We start from the raw sequence: 22,452 nt of genomic DNA, 5'->3' as shown, positions 1-22,452 counted from the left end.
TTATTTAGGTGCCTTCTTGTCACTCATCTGCGAACAGTTGTATAATGAAATAATACAAAACTGGTAGGACTCCTAATTTGTTGGTTTGCTTTGGCTATTAAAAAAATAAAAATTGTAACACCATCACATCCAAAAAACTGTCAGTAATATTTGTACATATTAGCTGGAGTATACAAAGTGTTTGCCTTATTCCTGAAATATCCCTGTAGCAGTACAAGCAATTAACATTTATAACTACAAATTTTGCTAAGAAAAAAAAAATCAAGCATCTACTTCTTCGGAAATTATCATTCTAACAAATAGAGGTCAAATTCTGCCTTTCCTAACAGTCCTGAGATCACATTTGTGGACTGCTGAGAGGGCAGAATTTATCCCCAAGCCACTTTATCTTAATACATATATTTTCCTACAGAAAAAGCAAGCTATGTCTTATCACTGCTCCTCCCTTCTGAAGGGTAAATACTGATATTTGAAATACCGGAAATGTATTTACAGCTGTACACCACCGATGCCACATACTTGCAAAAGATCACTTGTACTCTATAAACACGGGGTAACTTGTACAAAAACTTTTCTTAAAATAAAGAGCAGACAAGCTTAAACATTTTCTTTGTCAAATTCACAGACAAAATACATGGTAATATGACATGCAACATCATTCCACCCTCCAGATGCCACCATCTCCACACAGTCCTCCTCGTCGTAAGCATTGTTGGGCTCCCCACTGCGCCATTTGTTGAAGGTCTGCATGGGCGATCGGTCAGAATAGACAAAATTCCCCTCTTTCTCTAGGTCGTTAATGCCAATGAAAACTCTGGTGAGCCCGGCTTGGTTGATGTACGAGGCGATCAGGTTGTTGGCGGTCTCATCTTTGGGCATGCTCAGCGTCCCTCCTCTTCCATGGCAGTAGAGCTGGGCTTCCTTGTATCTTTTCTCTTCCTTCACCAGCAGATATATCTTATTATCTGTCTCACGCACACCAGCAACAGCTGCGGGGGAGGGCAGTGCTGAAAAGTGAGCACTCGCATTTCTATAAACCACCTTACTGTACACCCCAAAATAGCTTCACAAATCAGGTGCGGGATGGTGACGCTCTCTATGAGCAATTCCATCGGTACAAGGCGGCAGTGAGAAAGGAAATGATTTCTATAAAACTAACCTACCATTTTTTATGAATTTTAGTTCCGTTGTCAGCTGGGCCACTTGGATATCCATTTCACCAATAGCCTTCCTCAGCTGGCTGCACTCACAGGGGATGCCTGTGAAATGATACAGATACACCATAATCAAAAAACTATCTGATTTGAATAATCATGTAAGCATTTTATAAAAAGGCCCAGCTTGGCAGCCCTGGAGAGGGATGTCTTGCAAATAATGGTCTGAAACCCATTATAGCCTTTGCTACCCTATACTATCATAAGGTTCTCATGGGTGTCTCGGTCTACTCAGAACAGCTGAGTTCATATGATGCTTCAGCCCTGCATGATTAGTGCTAACCTAAACACAGAAAAAAACCAGCTAAATAACTAGAAACATTTGTCAAAATTTCCCATTTTGAGTATTATTCTCTTCAATCTTCTGCAAAGAGCACTTTATCCACAGCAAAAATACACACAGCGCATTGTTCACCCGTGAGGAACATAACACCAAAGATCCAAAAGGCTAGTGTTCCAGCCATGTAATGCACATAGTTACCTGCAAAGCGTAGTTCCATACCTTTGAAAGTACAGAATTTACTGATTCTTTGCCCATGAACCAAGATAATACAAACCCATATATTAACCCAAATTCATGCTGGTTTGACAAAGATTATCTGAATGAGAATAGTAAAAGGATTATTGTTACATCTATGAGCTCAAATGTCAAAACAATTGATCACAGTTTCTGGTTCAGTGTCTAATTATTTGAGTTTGCATTTGACTACTCACTGACCTTAGGTGTCTAAGTCAGTCTACACACGGGCTACTTACACTGCAAAACTCGCTAGATGACAAGGTATAAGGTACTCTGACTCCAGAATTAGAGTGACAAATTATGTTCTCACAGGAAAACTAATTGGCAAACCCTTAACGCACCCTGCCAGGAAGGGACAAATTGGGCAAAATCTGAATCTGCCATTTTTGTAAGGATTACACTTCTTACGCCAGGCCTTCGAGTTTTTCTCTGGTAGGTCTGTATTCCTGGTAATCTCCTGCTCCTGTAACACTAATCCATGGAGGGGTAGGAGTTTATAATCTGTTCCTTTGTGTTGGCTGGAAGCCAAAGGGGGATATGGAGAGAGGTCCCTTTGCACTGGTGACGAATGATGTGGACTGTTCCACTTTGGTTCCCACTAGTGTCCTGGAGTGATCAAACCTCTCTGAGATGTTGTTTTGACACATAACACATCAAATCCAGCAACAACTGCAGCTTCATTAATTTAAAAATATTACAATGGTTATACAAACATTTCAGTTTTCATTTTTTTCTCCCAGTAGGTAGGCAGACATGTATTTTTGGTGATGATGCATGCATCTTGTAAAATCCTTCACATACACAAGGTCATGGATTACCTGGGTCACCATTAGGACCTGGTGGTCCTATGTCACCATTATCTCCTTTTTCACCTAAAAACATGAAAAAGAATATAAACTTAAGGCAGCTATTTTGGTGAACAGTTCATTTAATATTTGTTGGCTTTTTTTCTCCAAGACCATTCAAAGGTGTAAAGTAGAAATATACCCAAGCAAAAAAGGAGATTTTTCTGTCCTAGTCATTCCACATCAAAAGCCAGCCAAAACTATGAATATTGAACATAAAGAATATGTACCAACATCCATTTTTTGACATTCATGAACTTCACAGAGCCAATAAGTTCAGACGCTGTAGAAGGAAAAGGGCTGGATATGCCCTGCTGGATCATAAATCCAGATTCATAATCTAGATATGCTTAAGTAAACACTGGTCCAAATGACTTAATCAACATCACATAGGAAACCTATGGGGTAGACAAGATTAGAATTCAAGTCTTCTGGCTCTTAGAAGTCTGCCAAAATACAGTGAATCTTCCCATCTGCTTCTCTTGACTGTCCACATTTGTGTGATGGTGCACAAAGTCCTTTTTTTAGCCTTAAACTGGGATTCTCACTCTGCTTTAAGGCTAAATATACTGCTGTCAGAGAGAAAGGTAATGGGCTGGGAGATCTCAGTCATCTGGCTGACTACAGCGTGAGAAGCTCCTCGTTATGGTAAACTCTGAGACTTGTTAACCATTTTTCAACAATTAAACTTTTCGCAAACATAAAGGATCACAGATTTTTCATTTCAAACACACAAGGAGAAACAATTGAACTAAGCATACCTTTTGAACCAATAGGACCAATTTTTCCATGCCTCCCCATGCTGCCTTTCTGTCCTTTGTCACCCATTTCTCCTAGATATGGCAGAAAGACAAAAAAATCCACAAGGTAGCAATGTGGTCTGATTCATTTAGATTCCACCAGGTTTGCAATATCAGTTTTTACAATAAGAAAACACCACACTATATCCCAAATACTCACTGAACTCCAGAGGTCCAGCACTTTGCTTATGAAGAACTAACATAAAATAACCTAGACGGTGATTTAATCTTTGCAAAGCAATTGACATTAATGAGGCATGCAGGTGTAAATGAAAACAGATCTTGGCTGAGAGCCAGTGGAAAAAGCTTCTGCATGCTTCTCTTGGGTGATGAGGCTAGATATATGTTGAAAATGAGGGAGGATTCCGTTCAAATATGGATGAATGGACTAAAACTATCATGGTGTGGAGAAGATCTAACGGTATCAAGCACAACTGACAGTTTCACCTAATACAGCAGCTCCACTGTAACTGAAGGCTGAATCTGGGCTTAAAAGTATTGTATAAATAAATACTGTCAAATAAATAAATACTCATATTTATACAATGTTAACACTGTGGAAGTAGTCACATTTTCATTCTTTGCTCTTGCATTTCAAGATTACGTTAATGAAAAGTGATAATTAATGGAAATCCTACATAGACATATACACATATATACACACACAGAAGAACACGTCCATACAAAGTCTGAACTCAAACCAGCAATGTTAGGTGTTAGGTGTTTTAAAGACAGTTCTACAGAATAATACAAAGTGCAGTTGTAGCAAAGGAGTTGCTAAAAAAAAATCACTTTCCTCAGATGTGTTTTTACAAATAAAAGGCAACCATCCATCTCTTAAGGTCAATTGAAATTGTCAACAGATCTGCATGAACCAGCCACTGTCATCTATCTGTGTCTGTCCACAGTGCATACTTAGCAATCTAGTGTAAGACAGACTGATTCACTTACTTTCCCTGACTGACCTCCTGCCTATTAGTTGTACTTTCCCATGTGATGTAAAGTGAATATTATAATGGCTTCAGGGGAAACTGAATTTGCACTGCAACAAGCAGCTTCTTTGCCATCACCATCTTCACAAACCAAGGTAGAGCACTGTTACTAATAAAATATGTGCCACGGTCCAGGTATTGATGTAATTTATCTGAGATCCTCCAGAGCTCAAATAATGAAACAGATGAAACACGGCTTGTAGATCATATGGCATTCCTCAAACACTGTGAAAAATAATTATCTTCATGGTGTGAATCTAAGAGAAGACCTTTAACCTGTGATAGCAAAGCCTTATTCAACCCTTTATCTACAATGCTCATCTACGAGTTTAGGGGATCGTCAGCTGGCAGAAATCAATATGCTCTGGTCACCTAAGGGAGTAAGTACAGCAGGCTTACACGTGACTGAAGGTTTTGGTTTAAACCAGGCCATTTATAATCAATAAACTCTATGAAGTCTAAATTTGTCTCCGCTACAATTAGCTCTTTATAGAGATTATTATTACTATATTTCAGCCCTGGCATCAGCTTAGAGAGGGTTCCCTGATAGATTTTAGGTAGACTTTCTGAGACCTATGAAATGAGACCTGGTGTTTTGTTACATTCACTGTGTAGTGAATGTGTCAAGAGTTTGTCTGATGCTGCAAATATTTCCCCACATTTCAGTGTACATTGGTGGTAGAACTTGGTGCAGCACTTTCCTGGGTGCAACACCTCAGGAAATCCATACTCTGCCATCAGATTGAGGCCTCTTTGTACCATGAATTCAAAGAGGAACTTGATCTGGAGATGGCACAGCTTCGTCATATGAGACAGGTTTCCCACTGTACCCCACAATATTATCAGAGAGCAAGTATGGGGGGACTACAAGGTCAAGAATCCAAATGCCTCCTGAGGCTCCCATCCTGCAGAAACCCAAGACTGAATCAGGAAAGACTGATTCAGGTTTTTTTTCCATGAATGTTCCAGCCCAGAGTGCTTCTCTGCCCAAAGCAACATCTGATAATACACTGTTCTGCTATATAACAACAAGCATTCAATGAGGAAAATTCAGAGGAAAATCTACCATAGGGATCCAGGAACTGAACCTGTGAAAATTGTAACAACTCAGCCCTAGTTGAGGATCTACAACAAATGAAGATCCATTGTCATCTATTGTTACTGGACAGGCAGTCACATATTTTGTCTATATATTTTTAAAAGTTGGGTAATTTTACAACTGATTTCATCAATAACGTTATCTTAAAAGCATTATCAATGAAAAGTTTCAGAATATAAACTGATGACCACCAGGCTAAGAGATGTCTCTGTACAACTCCATGAAGTCTCAAGCAAATGTCACTTGATGGCATGAGTCAGGAAGAAATCATTTCCTCTGAACTTAAGACAAGTCAAATGTGGATGGCTTGTTGGTCTAAATAACTACTGGCAAGTCCTACACAAAATCACAGAATGTTCTGAGTTGGAAGGGACCTCGAAAGGTCATCTAGTCCAACCCCCCTGCCAGAGCAGGGTCACCTAGACTAAATCACACAGGAACACATCCAGGCAGGTTTGAATGTCTCCAGAGAAGGAGACTCCACAGCCTCTCTGGGCAGTCTGTCCCAGTGATCTGCCACCCTCACAGTGAAAAAGCTTCTCCTTAAATCTCCTCTGATCCTTTCCTATGCAGTGACATCACTATGATAAAAAGGTTCCCTATTTCAAGTTTATTGAAATTTTTGAATTCTGACCTCATTCCCCTGCATTCACACCTTCACTATTCAAGAAAGCCTGCACAAGAGACACCTCGAGCAAGGTGTAAATTACCTGCTCTCTCTTCAGACATGAGCCACGAGTGAAGGTCTGGCTGCGCACTCTCCACATCAGACTCCCACTTTGTGTCCACACACTCTGCTCCTACACTGCTGTCCTTCAGGGCATGCATGAATGGCCTTTCCTTTGTAGCTGGCTAACTTTTTACAAGTAGTGTCAAACTTCACATCTCCAAAACAATTTTCCTACGGCCAAATTTATTTGACAATAGCCAATAATTTCAAAATAACTTAGGGGAAATAATATCAATCATTTCCCTTTGTTTCCAACAGATTCAGTCACTACTGGTCATGGACTCAATTCAGAAATTTTATCAGAAATCAAAAATAATTTTCTCTGATGCTTATATTCCTATGGGAAGAACAGAAGTAATCCACTCAGCCAGCTGAAGATGGACTTTGTGGAATATAGCTTCACTTTCAGAACAGATTCCTGGCTTGCCTTAAAAATGCAATCCGACAGGCTGTACAGGTTATAAGGGCACTGATGCTACCGCTGGATGTTTATTCAGTACAGATAGTATACTGAGAGGAAATTTCCTTTAAAATCTCTAAAGTGTCAGCTTGCAATGAGTTAATCCAGTTGCTCTGAAAATGACCTTTCTTGCTTTGGCTATTTCTGAATTGAGATTACCGTAATGGGTTGTGGGGTGTTTGAATGCTTTCTGATGTATAAGAACCCTTTCTAGGCTGCTACACCTGAAATTAAAAAAAAATATAGATATAATGCATAAATAAAATATAATATATAAAATGACCTAGCTTGCTTTCTCACAAATACTGCCCAGAGTTCTCTGTAATAGCCAGTAAAAGCTACATGATCTGTTCAGAAGTAAAAGTGTGTTATCTCAAAGACGACATACATTAAGTATCCTGTGCTCATTAAAAGTACTGTTTGGATTTGGTTTTCTCTTACAGTGACTAACCCCTGCTTCTACTCCAGGGCCTTGCTTATTCTGCTGCTTCTGCAGAATAAATCACAAGGTTTCAAGAGAAACCCATCTGCCTGAAGGGTTTAAAAAGTTTTAATACCTTTTGTAAAGTCCTTTTTAGTGGTCCTATGGTTGCCAAAAATGCAGTCTAAAGAGTCTTAATGAAATCAGGAAGCGAGAGCTGAAAAGAAATGAGGACAATGAAAGAAATTAAGTCTCCATAGACCCAGAGTAGGAAATCTAACATAAAGTTTGAGTGCAGAATATGAAGCAAGTCATCTGTCACCTTTCAGATGAAGGTGGTATACCCTGGAACCAATTACAGAAAACTTAAAGGATTTTGGAAGGAACTGAAGATAAGGAAACTCTAAATTATCGTCTTGGTGGTCTTTTAAGGCCCACAAACAAGAAAAGAAATAAAATACCAAAGATGCACAACCAGTGAAAAAGTGAGGGCTTTGGCCCTGTGCAACACTATAAATGGGGGTCTTCATACATTATGGCAAATCTCTTCAGGCGGGATTAATTGGAATATACAAGAAGGTATAAACCTTAAAAAAAGAAAAAGGTGTCAAAAGTTGTTCAGCCTATAGACTCTTTATCAGGGAGTGTAGTGATAGGACAAGGGGTAATGGGTTTAAACTGAAAGAGGGGAGATTTAGATCAGACATTAGGAACAAACCTCACTCTGAAGGGGATGAAGCCCTGACACAGGTTGCCCAAAGAAGCTGTGGCTGCCCCCTCCTTGGCAGTGTTCAAGGCCAGGCAGGATGGGGCTTTGGACAACCTGGACTAGTGAAGGGTGTCCCTGACCATGGCAGGGGGTGGGAACTAGGGTCCCTCCTAGCCCAAACAATTCTGTGATTCTATAAAAAGACAAATCCAGCAGAAACACAAATTCACCTTGTCACAAAGTTAATTGAATCATGTGAAAGGCAAGCAATGCTTCCTATATTGAAGGATTTGAAGACAAATTGGATAGAAATTCTTCATGATTTGGCATACTGGACATCATGAACACCTACCTAATAAGGAAAGTAGAAGTGTGCCAAACCCGACCAAAGGTCTCTTGGCCATCTTTGACAGCAATCTGAAGATGATACTTAGAAAATCAATCCAAGATATATACCAAGCTTACAATGTCTTTCCCACAGTGTACTGACTTCGTCCTGCAGCAGTCAGTATTCCAAATGCAAACATTTACCTTGACTTGAATGAGAATAGTATTTTTAAAGGATATATTGATGTTATGGTATGGTAGCAATTTATATTCGGGACACGTAACTTTTTAAAGCCACTGGAAACTGGAAATCAGAAAATACTGAATACACCAGTGGAGTGAGTACTGCTTTAGGCTAAATAAATGGAATTACCTGCACCACTGACAGTTGGTGATAGGATAGGGAGCAGTGGTTACAACACAGTTGCATCTTATATGAATGAGCAATGGATAATTCCAGGTGGCATTTTATGTAACTGGGGCAAATTAATTTCACCCAGCATTAGCCACCTGAAAGTTAGGGGTTTAGTCTAAGCTATTTATCTAAGCTCCCTTGGTAGTCAATGGGGGAAATATCTCAGTAGCGATCCATCCCACTCATACTAGACAGGTATCTTAAAGACAAAGTGAATCTTTAAAAGCTTTACATTACAAACAAGGGGGGGGGGGGAAAGAGGAAACTACTACTAGTCCATTCTGACTAGAAATCAGAAAGGCTAGAAAATTATCAAAGGAAACTACAGACAGCAAGAAAAAATCCCATTAGGAAGGCAGCATGAAAGTACATTCAAAAGAAATGGAAATAGTATGGTCCATTCCTGAATGATGGAATTTATATTCAGCTGGACATAAACACAATTTTCCTTCCTTCCTTTACAAAACACGTTATCTTTCCTTTCATTCCTTTCCTTTCCTTCCTTCCTTTACAAAACACGTTATCTTTCCAGAATTACTTTAACAACATAACATCAAACTTGTTCAGAGCAGTGGTACCTTTAGCACAAGACTTTGACTTGTACAGTGCCAGCAGAAGGTGAGATACAGGGAGATCATGCAAGCCCAGCCACTGTCTCCAGCCTGTTGCAGATGGAGTAGCTGAATCAGTCCCTGAGCAGTTTCAGTGAGTGCTTCCTAGTTCAAATCTGATGGGATCTGGTGATCCTGTAATCATTCACATCCTCTTCAGACTACTCCGTACAGATGCAAAAGTCTTACTGTCTAGTTTTTCCTTATGAGGCAGCTCCATCTTCTTCACATTTCTGGTGACCCTCTCTAACCTCTCATGTCCTTCTTGAGAGACAGAGGCCAGACCCATGCTCATTACTTGAGACAGTGCATGCCAGGCTTTTAGACAGAGCAAATTCAGTTGCAAAAATGAGCTTCCTGTTTTGTCGTTACTATCTTTTCTGATGATGGGCAGTGTTTTGTTGGCTTTGGGGTTGCTGCTAATGACTTCAGAGCAGTTCTTGAGTTTTAAGTGACAGTTCTGGTTTTGGCATCCTGCAGGATGGATTAAATTATGCATCCCTAATGACCCTAGGCAATATATTTATTTATGCTGAAGCCCATCTGCCATCTTTTTGTCCATTGATTTTAGCATGGATTTTCTCAAAATCCTACTGAGTTTGGGTGAAACTGCAAGACAGTTTTGAACCAGATACTCACTTTGTGAATCCACAACTGTCAATGTCAGGACTTTTATACGGAATCCTGCCTGCAGCACTCCTTAGCGAGCAATAAATTAATCTAAAAGTTGACTCAGAAATGTAAAGGATTGATTGATTACATATTAATGAGCAATCAGTAATACTAAAATATAAATTAAGATATTATTACCTCTCTTTAGCATTTGATTATACAAATGACTGAGCACTCTGGCTCCAATCCAGTTAAATTAATGAGTCTTCTCTCCTAGCTAGGAGGCTATGCCTGTACTAGTAAACTAAATGCCTGGGACTGTTCCCTGGCAATAGGAACCAGGTGGCCAAGAACAGTACACTCAGTGATATTAAATTGTCTTACTCTTCAAGCCAAGATAATCACTTGCAAACTGCTCATCATGTTAGCTCCCAAAATGTGCCCAAGAATTGCCTGGGAAAGTGCTAGTGGGCAAAAACCAAATCACTGTGCTAACACTGCAAAGGTAGGGACAGTGGAGTTCCAAGGCTAAGAATAGGATGTGACTCTGCTTCACATACCATTATAATTAAGTAAAAAGGCTGGAATTTAAATACGAAAATAATATCTTTTCAAATGGTTGTAAGGCTTTAAGAAAAATAAAATGTCTTGAAGGACACATTTTCAATGTGCTGTTCCTTTGATAATGCATTCCAATATTACATTCACCCTCTCTTCTTTATTTTGATTGCCATAAGAAAAATCCATGTTACTCTGGGAATATTCACAGCATTGTTCTGCTATTGAAATACCTGTGTGGAAGTTGTGCATGTGGAAGTGATGGCCTCATGGATTGGATCATGATTCAGTTAAATAATTGAGTTCACTCCCGACATGGGAGCACAGAGTACAGCAATCTGTGCAAGCAGGGCAAGTTACATCCATTAACTTCACACCCCAAAACTTGCACTGCTGTACACGCTACTTTCATCTGAATCAGCTACTGCACTTGATTCAGCGTTCTGTGCTTTACATAAGGCCAATGCAGTTTTATATTCTGCTGACATGCTATGCATCATAATTGACCTATACAATTAATTAAAAGCAATGAGAAAAAGTAAGTGGAATTTAACCTTAATCAGTGTCCAAAGACATCAGGTTGTCTGATGTCATCCTGAACCATCAGGACACTCAGTACCAGATTTATTTCAGGTAAGGACCAGAAAGTTTTAATGATTATCAGTTTCTGAACTATTAAAATCTGAAAATATCATGAGGAAAGGTTATGATAAAAACATTTGCAGCACTGAGATGTTCATTTCAGGTCAAATATACCATAAGAAAACCATTTCTTTTTGTAAATTATTTATTCACTGATTATTACATTCCTAAGGAGGTCAAAGAGACTAAGCACATTTTCTTAGGATGAATTTGCTTGAGAAATGAAACAAACAAAGGGGGAAGAAAATAAAGATTATTGTGATTCTGATAATGCAAATTGACAGCAAGAGTAGAAAACCATACAAATTTTGTAGAGGAATTACAATTTCTCCCTCAGTAAACGATCACTTACATAGCAGTAAAATACAATGAAATTTAGCAGCTTCCATCAAGAGATGGAATCAAATATTGGCCCAACAAGACAACAATTATCAGGCTTCAACAGAAATACAGAGGGTCAAGCCCATGATAACGCAGTGATTGCAGTTTAACAGACAACTGCACAGAACCAGGGCTGCTGTGATCATCCACACGTGCTCTCAGAAAGAGGCAAATGCAAAGCAAGGCAACCATTTTATCCATGTTTCATTATCCACTAAGCCAAGTGTTATGTACCTGGCTCACAGGTCTAAGCTTTACACCAAATGAGAACTTAAAATACTTGGCAAATACTTTAAAGGACATGAGAGGTTTATGTTAATCAAGAGATCAACACCAGCAAAAAAGCAAGGCCAATAGGAGGTCATGAATGGATATTTGATGATCTGTCCAGGAAAAAGGTGATGTACTAGCTATTTCTGAGAACATCAGAGGCAAATTATCAACCTCCAAATAAGACTAACAATTAAGTTCTTACCCCTCCATAGATAAGATGAACAAACAAATATGAAGAAAAAAAAGTTGACTATTTCAGTGTTAGTGTCTCACATGATTTTTCTGAGGAATATTTTCATATTTTATTTTTTGCCTCAAAGTGCCAGCTTCTGGGTAACAAACAAGAAAACCCTTGGACTGCTGGAAGAGAATATATAGTTGAGTCTCTCTCATTCGGCTTGAGAGCCCAGAAAAGTATTTATACATGAGCTTAACTTCAGGTCTGGGCACTACACACTGTCTGTGAAGGTTAATCAGAGATCAAAAGGTCAGGAGACTGACAGGTTGGGGAGGACATGCTATTCTTGATAGAAGACAACTGAGTTAGGGACTATTTAACCCGGATATACACAGGTCTGTGGCACTGGCTTGAAGGCATTTGAGGGTGCTCAGAGGGGTAGCTGATTTTGTTGTAAGGCTGCTGAGGTCTCAGCAGCAGCTAATAATGAGTGCCATTCCTCAGGAACCAGTCTTTCATCAGTGACAGGAAGGAAGAAGTGGAAGGATCCACTCTGTCTGAAAGAAGTATCATGCTGGCAGGAATAGCTGGTGTACTGGAGGGCAGCAGTGCCACTCAGGAGGAGCTTGACAAGCTGCAGGAATGTGTTGACAGGAATATCATGAGTTCAGCCAGATGCTAATTCCTCACCTGTGATACAGTGATGAAGACTGGCCAATGGCTGGCTAAAAAAATGCCTTTGCATGTATAACAGGACCCAGTGATTTTTCTGCCCTTACACAAGAGAAGCCAATTGGAGTCATAGATTCATAGAATGGTTAGGGCTGGAAAGGATGTCAAAGATCATCAGGTTCCAACCCCCCTGCCATGGGCAGGGACACCATTCACTAGACCAGGTTACCAAAGTCCCATACAACCTGGCCTGGAACACTTTCAAAGATGGGGCAGCTGAGGAAGATGGTTTAATTTATCCTAGAGCAGAGAATGGTAATGGGGGGGCCTAATTGCAGTCTGCCACTACTTACAAGTTTTTGTAGGGAAGATCCAGCCTTCTCTTCGCAGAGACACACAGTGAAAGGACAAGAGACAACAATCACAAGTTACCAGAAAAACTTTTGTTGTCCCAAAGGAAAAAGTCTTTCATGATGACAGTGAGTGGAGATAGACAGATCATGGAATCTCCTTCCTTAAGAGATTTTCAAAAGTCTACTGGACAAGACCCTGAGCTTCCTGATGTGAATTTGAAGTCTGCCCAGTTTTAAGCAGATTGGACTAGATGAGTTCTTTATGACCTTTTAACCCAAATTATTCTGTGGTACTTTAACTTCTCTTCATGCTGCATTACCTTGCAAGAGTTGAAATTTTAGTTTCCAGGGTTTTTTGTAAGAACTGTCCTTGAAGGGTACATCTCCATAAGGGAAATATATTGACTGAACACACACCTCCCTCATGAGAGTTATAAATTTTTCAGTGCCCTGTAGGGGGAAGAGTTCTAGCTATGGATTTTGGTCCCAGGGAAAACTGCAGGTATCAGACCTTTGTAATTGTCCAAAAGAACTACATAACGGATCATGCATGATCATAAGGAAGTATAAATTAACACTGCAATTGCTTTGAAAGGAAGCTTGTAAATTCAGTTCAGTAAAAACTCACTTCTCCGTTTTGATTGTAGGAATGTCAAATACTTAATTTCACTATTGAAATAAAAGGTCTTGGCTACTCCTAATGTGAATTTTTCAGAATGTGCATCACCTGTAAAGTCAAATTTCCTCCTTGCTTCAGGAGAAAAACAAAGGTGAAAAGACAGTTTCTTGCAAGACAGAAGTGCCATGTTTCTCTCAGCTGCAGAACTAAACACTATTGAGCACCATTCCTCTTAAGAGCTCCAAATATTTATGAACTACAAAGCAAACAGTGTTACCATCATCTTTCCATAAGTATTATTGAACTGTAATCCAAAAAATGTGGAATCACTCATGGCTATCTCTGCCTACTATGATTCACTGCTTTCCCTCAATGTTTTTAATTAAGGTATTGCAAATGTTCACATTTAAAAACAAAAGAAAAGAAGAAAGTTGAGCTTCATGATTTTTTTACCTCTGATCCAATATGAGGTTTTCACTTGCAGAAGGCAATTACAAAGAAGACATTACAATGACTTTCTTCACAGAAACCTTTCTAGAAAAATCAGTACATATTTTTTTTCCCCAAAAATGAATCTTTTTGACCAGACAGCAGTAACTGTTCTACAAATGAATGTATATGGTTGTACTGGTTTTGGCTAGGATAGAGTTAATTTCTTCTTCATAGTTCCTGATAGGGAATATTCCTGATAGAGAATATTCCTGAAAGGGAATATTTTGCATTTGTGCTGAAACCCACGTTGCTAACACAGGGATGTTTCAGTCACTGCTGAGCAGTGCTCATGCAGAGCCAAGGCCTTTTCCTCTTCTCACACCACCCCACCAGTGGGATGGCTGGGGGTGCACAAGGAGTTGGGAGGGGACACAGCCGGGGCAGCTGGCCCCAAGTGAACAAAGGGTATCCCATACCATATGACATCATGCTCAGCATACAAGATGCTGGGGGAAGAGGAAGGAAGAGGGTGGTGGTGTTCAGAGTGATGGCATCTGTCTTCCCAAGTAACCATTACAGATGATGGAGCCCTGCTTTCCTGTAGATAGCTGAACACCTGCCTGCCCATGGGAAGTGGTGAAGGAATTCACAGAACCACTAGGTTAAAACATTTAAGATCATCGATTCCAACCTGTTCTCTGCCTAAACCATATCTCTTTGGTTTGCTTTGCTTGCCTGTGTAGCTTTGGCTTTACCTATTAAACTGACCTTTACCTGCTTAAAGTTTACCTATTAAACTGACTTAGTCTCAACCCACAAGTTTTCTCACGTTTACTTTTCTGATTCTCTCCCCATCCCACTGGGACAGGAGTGAGCACGTGGCTGTGCGGGGCTGTGCTGCCCCCCAGGGTTAAAACACCACAGTACACAAACAACAATGCCCAGAGACAATTTGGCCACCCGGAAAAGCAAGAGAGGATCCTCATCATCATCACCTCATAAGAAAAGGCAGTGTTTAGTCAGGAATGACTTTCAAAACACCTTCTTTAACAAAGTTACCTTTCTCTCCTGGAGGCCCAACTCTGCCAGGTCGACCGGGAGCACCTTTCTCCCCCTTTTCTCCAGCCTCCCCTGTTGACACAAAAGGCAACAAAAAGACAAAATTATATTAAACCAGGGCTACTTTGTGTTGGTGGCAGTGAAAAGAGTGCCATTCTTCCCAGTGGAAATAAAACCTTACTGTAACAAGAGGGGTGGGGAAACAAACAGATATGGCCTGACTTAACAGCTTTGCTTTAAGCATAGAGAACAGCTTTCTGCAATCAGCCTAGACACTGTCAAAACCAGAGTCAATTCATTACTGAAGTCTCACACAATGGGTCTAGTTTTGTGGATGTTACTCATAACATCAACCTTCAAAAAGCCCAACAACGCAATTCACTTCAGTAGAAGCTTCAGAATTGAGCCCCAACTTGGCACATAACATCTGAGCCTGTGTCACCAAATACTTCTTGAGTATTTGCTAAGGACTGTGCGTAAGTCTCAAGTGAGACTGGTTTAACTATAAACTCAAATTAAAAAAAAAGAAAAAGACAAAGGGTTATGCTATTTATGGAGTAAGGATGGATCAGGCTTACAGGAAGACTGCAGGAAAGCATTGCTACATCTGTCATTTATAGGATAATTCTTAAAAATGAAAGAGTATCTCCTAATCCATATTCTCAGTTATATACTGTGCCTTTTCCTCTCTGTGGCATGAACCGCTGCACATTGTACTTACATGCACATGGGGCATTATGATATTCAGCTTAATTAAACAATGTAAATGCTTGCCTCCCTGGTGCCTTTCATTGGAAATTGGGGTGTGGTTAGCTTATTTCATCCCCTACTATTGTAATACTACTGTAGTTTGCCATTGACACACAATTAAAATCTCTTAAACAAATAGAAGTTTAAATAATTCTTTACATAGCCACCTTTACAGAAAAAGTTTATATGGAGGAGAAGAAAGTTCTATGTCTTCCACGGAAAATAAAATGCCAGGATCTAAAGCCAGAGATAGCACAACACACCTGATGCGCCAACGCTGTATTTCTGCAGAGGACAGTGAACATCAGCTGCTCTCCAGGAAGCTGAGGGGAGCACCACAGCAGGGAAGTCAATGGTTATCATGCACCCCTCAAGCTCTGCTCTCCGGCATAGCTGGAAGCTATGGTTCAGAGAGGAACCATAGAGATGACACTTAAAAACAAGCCACTACATGGCATGTTTCAAACATGCAGCCTCCAGCTCTCTCTTTCTCTGTTCTTAGTGTAGACATAGGTGATTCTGAGCTGAACTTGGCCCTCCATTTGTTTTATTTTCCTTCTTCAGGCTGCCAGCAGGCTTCAGACCATCTTTCCTGCCTTCAGACATGCAAAAATAGGCCATTCTCTGACCTTAATGAGGACAAACTTCACATAATCCCCAGTGAATAATACTGTTAGTATGAAACAGGCTATTATTTGGCACATTTGGGAACGTCGCTTTTTTTATTATCAGGTAACCAATAGGCTTTGTATGATTGCCTTTCCCCCCTCAGGGCTGGTTATGAGTTCTTTGCTTCCCAAAGATAAATCCTGACAATGACTTTTCCCTGCTCTCTGGAGGCTGAGAGCAGGCTATTACAGCCTATTGCTTTAGACGTTCTTCAGAGTGAAAGCTGTGCATTAGGGATCAATAAAATAGATCACTCTTGCTTCAGGCCATTACACTTGCCTGCATTTATTCCTATAATAAGATGACACTGCATTCCTTAGTGTGGGTGTTTAAGAAACTTTCCCTGGGAGGAGATTACCCCATTACAGGCCCAGCTACAGACCACTCTGCATTTTTTGTCATCAGCTGTTTTTAAGCAGCAGGACCTTGGCCAAGAGGGACTGATCAGTGGTCCAGTTCAGCTTTGGTGTGTTTACGTCCTTATTTTTGTTGCATGTATCCTGAGCACTCTTCAAGCTGAGGAAGCAAAGCCTGGGCAGGCCTCATGGGCAACAAAACAGTTTTCTGTTCAATATCTTCGTTGATGACATGGACAGGGGGATCAAGTGCACCCTCAGCAAGTTTGATGATGACACCGAGCTGTTTTGTGAGATCGACATGCAGGAGAGAAGGGATGCCATCCAGAATGACCTTGATAAGATGGAGAAATGGACCCATGTGAACTGCATGAAGTTCAACAAGGCCAAGTGCAAGTTCCTGCATGTGGGTCAGGGCAATCCCAAACACAACTATAGGCTAGGCAGAGAATGGATTGAGAGCAGCCCTGAAGAAAAGGACTCAGGGTTGATGACAAGCTCAACATGAGCTAGCAGTGTGCACTAGCAGCCAGAAGACCAACCATGTCCTCAGCTGTATCAAGAACAGTGTGGCCAGCAGGTCAAGGGAGGTGATTCTGCCCCTCTATTGTAGTCCTGTGAGACCCCACCTGGAGTGCTGCATCCAGCTCTGGGGTCCCCAGTACAGGAAGGACACAGACCTGTTGGAGTGAGTCCAGAGGAGGGCCATGAAGATGATCAGGGGGCTGGAGCACCTCTCCTATGAAGACAGGCTGAGAGAGTTGGGCTTGTTCAGCCTGCAGAAGAGAAGGCTCTGGGTAACGTAATTATGGCCTTCCAATACTTAAAGGGAAAAGCGGGAGAGGAGCTGTTCATTGGGGAGTGTAGTGATAGAGCAAAGGGTAATGGCTTCAAGATGAAAGAGGGTAGGTTTAAATTAGATGTTAGGAAGAAATTCTTTACTATGAGGGCGGCAAGACACTGGAACACATTACCCAGAGAGGTTGTAGAAGCCCCATCTCTGGATGTGTGCAAGGCCAGGCTGGATGAAGCTTTGGGCAACCTGATCTAGTGAAGGGTGTCCCTGCCCACGGCAAGGTGTTTGGAACTAGACGATCTTTGAGGTCTCTTCCAACCCAAACCATTCTGTGATTCTATGATTCTATAAAATTAACACTAGCTTTTAACTTCTGCTTCCTGAATCAGGAAAAAAGCAAACAAATTAACTTAGAGTAAGACAACTCTGTGCCAGTTCCTGCTTTCCAGGCCCTCTGCCACACATTACACCCAGTCTCTTTGGAAGGAGGCTGGGATCAGCACATTGTAGTCCCTACCTGGTTACTCTAGCATGGCCTCCTTTGCCAGCCATAGTCCCTTTGCTCCTGCTCAGTCTCCTCTCCATCTCTTCCCAGCTCTTTGCTCCAGCCCTACCACATTCCTACCTTTCTCCACAGCACAATGCAGCTCTTGAACACACCAGAATTGTCCAGCAGTGCTTCACAGTGTTGCAATGACCCACATCCTCAAAAGACATTTAGCTGTGGTACCGAACTGAGCTGCAGCAGGATCACAGGTGTGAGGCACAACCCGGACACTACTACAAGCTTCCTCTCCTGTCACATCTAAGAGAGATCTTTCACAATTCAGATGATACAACTTACTTGCTGTTGACTCACCTCCTTTTGTGAATTCTTTAAGGCAGAATTTGTCTCTGATGATGTTTGCATCCTGCCTACCCTGAGCCGTACCCTCTACTGTAACAAAAATAGCACACCAAATATTAACTATGTGAACTATTAAGCATTCCTTGGCTGGTGATAACTTTCTTCCATTACTCATATTCCCTGTGTGAGTAGACACATCAAGTGTGGGAGTAAAAAAAAATTGGGTTTGTTTTATTTATGTAACATCAACTTTTTATGTATTGTATGCCACTGAGACTATTAAGACAATTCCTGCTTTTGATTCTAGAAGGAAGACTAATCAAAGTGGCAAACTGAGAATTTCAGTTTTGAAGGATTGATCCATGTTATTTTTTTTTTGATTCAGCTTCAATCTTGTATGACTGTGAAAAGGGAATGGAATTTAGGCAGAATATGAGCAAGCGATGCAGTCGGGCTTCATCATCCATCCCTTCTTCACACACAACACACTTTTCCCACTACTAATATTGTCGGCTTTCTAAACCATGGATCAGTCTGCTGTCTGGATTCTCAAGAGCTGCGATATTTTTCCCTTTCACATTTCATCTTACTCCTTTATACTGTTAAGGTTACAAAAAAAAAAAAATAGAAATCAGTCCCTAAGACCTACGCTGCTGACCTTAAACTCATTTGTGCCTTTTTCTATTCTTGGTGTCTTTGCTGGCTTTCTTCATCTTCCATTTCTACCTCCATTCTCATCTCATCCCCCTTCCGATACCTCCTTTTATTCTGCAGGGTCCTAATTGGCTTTGTGTCATTTTCTTATTTCTTTTCTTTTTTTTTAAGTTTCCAGCGTCTCCACTCAGTCTCATTCTTTGTGGCCTTTTCCCTTTATCTCTTCCTGTTCTTCTACAATTTCCCCATTACACTCCCCCACTTCTGGGTACTTTTCCCTGGTGTATCTCTCCTTCACCATTCCATTTGGGCTTCACTTTCTACACCACCTCTTAGGCTTAACTCTCTCCTACTACTTTTTCTCTTCCACACATCCTGTGGTCTCTCTCAGTTCTTCCACTTTCCCCAAATCCCAACAGGCTCGTGCCCAGCAGTGCTGTGGGGCTCTGTTCCTCCAGCACTGGAGATGTTGCCAGCAGCTCAGCAGAGGAGAAGATGGGGCAGATCTAAAAGCTGCAGTGAGCAAATCCCACTGCGTGGGAGCTGAAATTTGGGCACGCGGCCACATATATGCTCAGTTTAAAAGAAGCCTTGGCCACCGAAATGGGTTGGAGTTGTGCCAGTGGGGGACAGCAGTATCTCATTACCAATTCTCTAAGCCAGTCCCCCTGGCAGCGTAGCTGGAGCACTGATAGCTTTTTAGGGATTTCACATTAACTAGGGCTGTATTGGGCCATTTTGTGCTTCACTGAATTTGTACATCAATCTTTCTCACTTTTCAAGGCTTGCATCTCATGAATCGGAGTGAAATCATTAACACATTATGATTTTCAGGCCTCTCTGTTGCTTCCTGGCTCAGGATCACCTTCTCATAAAGGGCCAGGGTCCTGCTCTGTTTATACCTTCCAAAAAAACATTGCATATAATAATAATAACGATCCTTTCATAAAAATGGTAATCACAGATGTTAATTTTGACTGATTACACAAATAGGGAAACTAAGGCAAAGAAGCTACAAAACTTGTCAAGGCCTGACAACTTCTTTACAATGAAAAATCCTTTCAAAGCTTTCTTCCCCAGTGCCGTGGGGTCTGACCCTTTGACTGCACTTCTGGGTAACTTTAGTCAACATATATTTAATTTATAATATAAATTATATTTATATCCTCTTTGTGAATCACATCAACACTATCCTATGCAAGTTTCACAGCAAATATATCAAACAACTGAAGTGATGTTAAGGCTTAGTCAAACCTCAGAAAATCTGGATATAGTGTTGTTTTTTCTAACTATCTGTAGGTGTAAACAGCATTAAGACTAAAAAGGCCACTAGTTGAAGTAAAATAAAAACATACAGATTTTGGTTCAGTACAGGCATCCAAAGCTGCATCTCTAATAATAATGAACAAAACAGAAGTGCTTTTTTGGTGCTGAAGCCAACTGGCCAAGCACAACCCACAATCCTACAGCCCAATTCTCTTGCTTCCAGTACAGGGCAACCATATCCAAACTGGGCAACACCCAGAGAGGGCAGTTTATACCACAGACAAACCTGTGGCCAGGCCATGCTCATAATTTAACCGTAAGAACAACAGAACTGAGTCTTCCCCTCATGAATCAATCAGTCAGCACCTGAAGTCCCTATCGTGGTCCTCAGGCAACTGGATAAAGCCCAGGTTTGTACTTGATAACATTAGTGGCATCAATATTATTAGGTGAGTTTTCTGATACAACAATGCACAACTACCAGAAAAAATGGAGGGTTAGTTGTGCAGTTCTTAAACAATGCTGATTTTTTTCTATCATTGATGATAATCTGGTGGGTTTTGTAGGGGTTTTTTGTCCTCGGTGAACAGGTATTTCCCCATGCTCACAGGTGTTACATGTAGTAACACATGTTTCTCCAGTAGAAACACCATAATCTCCATAGTGAGAATTACTGTTATTGACTAAAAAGGGCTAGGATTTCACACCATAATGGAAGCTGTAGTTTATAAAGCTAATTCTTCCCACCTGTTGGTTTCATATCTAAAGGACTTTGATACTTTTTTTTTCTTGCTATGAAAAGGTTGATAATTTATTATGCCATCTCTTGGGCAATAGTTTGGGGGCATATTATATAAAAATGTTGCTTTTGTCGACAGGAGCTATAGAAATTACAAAAATCTAATTCATTTATTGTTTCTTCTAAAAGGCACTCAAGAGCTTAAAAGTCAATGGAAAACAAGCAAAAGACTACTAAATACAAAGTACTTCCCATCAGTACATCACAAAATGGCAATTAAAAACTCTCCAGATATAAAGTTGGGCCTGTTTTTACGGTCTTTGGATATGTATGCACCACCCATGAGTATAAACACAGAGAAAGCAACCAGGCAGCAATTCAGGATAACAAGTACTACTGGCCAGGAACAAGTCTGGGAAACTGTCATGCCTTCTCTGAACCATATACATTTTAACAGACTTAAGTTCATCTTATGAACCTTAAAACTCCATTTTTAAGGAGGCTACAAATTAGACAAATAAGGGGACAACTGAAAGGCACCTTTCTTGTCTCTGTCAGAAACAGTCAGTGGTGCAAATGAGCCTGTTAGAAAGAAAGGATTAGGGTTTGAATGATGGAGTAGACTTCCACATTACCTTTGAGGCCTGGAACAAGAATTTGAACAGAGCAGGACTCCTCTGCAATATGTTGAGGATATCCAGACCTTAGCAGTGACAGGAAGGCAAGGCTAATTAGAGTCACCAAGAAAACCAGATCTCTCTTCATAATGAGCACTTACAGGTCACTGACTCCTAAACAAAAGAATGAATAAACAGTTATAAGAATTCCAAGGACTCTCAACAGTTTCTGAACTCATGCAGCATCATATTACAAACACAATATATTTTTGCATGCCATAACCCCAACAGTAGGAGAAGAACATGTGCAGGTCCTCTGAGCAGGTTGTAAATTCCACAGACACACATAAAACATGCAGCAGCAGTGCATTCAGCAGCTTGTTTTGCTTTTGGATCAAGCTCAGAAGAAATTTAGTTAAAGAGTAGCAGATTAAGCAATGCTAGCAATAAGCAATACTGGGTTGATGAATTCTCATTGGAGGATCTGGAAAAGTCAAAGGAGCAAATATAGTACAGGGGCTTGCACAGAAAGATGTTAGTACTCAGTTGCCCCTTAGTAAGAGTGCATGCTGCTCTAAAGAGGCAATTTGGTAGAGATGAGACTGACCTAAAGGCCTGAAATTTCACTTCCCATCCACCTGAGCACTGAAATTGTACCCAGCAAATTGTCCGATACAATAGCCCTCACGTAACTCATTGAGGGTGGAAGGCAGATAGTATTTCACTATATCGTGCAATGAAGTTACATCAGAGTCTTCAATAAATCCTGAGAAGATCCATCTCTGAAACATACCCTTGTTTAAGCCTACAAGTGAAATGGCTTGCCTGATACGAGG

The 22,452-nt window shown here is 40.6% G+C and overlaps 1 protein-coding gene across 1 annotated transcript; it reads right to left on the bottom strand.

Moving 5' to 3' along the window:
* Positions 1-597: 597 nt before the first annotated feature.
* Positions 598-21,764, bottom strand: COLEC11 (collectin subfamily member 11; the record flags this gene model as incomplete). Its single annotated transcript, XM_084262580.1, has 6 exons — positions 598-989; positions 1,164-1,259; positions 2,553-2,606; positions 3,341-3,412; positions 14,923-14,994; positions 21,635-21,764. The coding sequence occupies 6 exons, from the start codon at positions 21,762-21,764 to the stop codon at positions 598-600; spliced, it is 816 nt and encodes a 271-aa protein (XP_084118706.1).
* Between the last annotated feature and the right edge of the window lie 688 nt (positions 21,765-22,452).

This window comes from Gallinula chloropus (genome assembly GCF_964237585.1).
Source record: "Gallinula chloropus genome assembly, chromosome: 3".
Taxonomy (NCBI): Eukaryota; Metazoa; Chordata; class Aves; order Gruiformes; family Rallidae; genus Gallinula; species Gallinula chloropus.
This window is presented reverse-complemented; position numbering and strand designations above follow the sequence as displayed.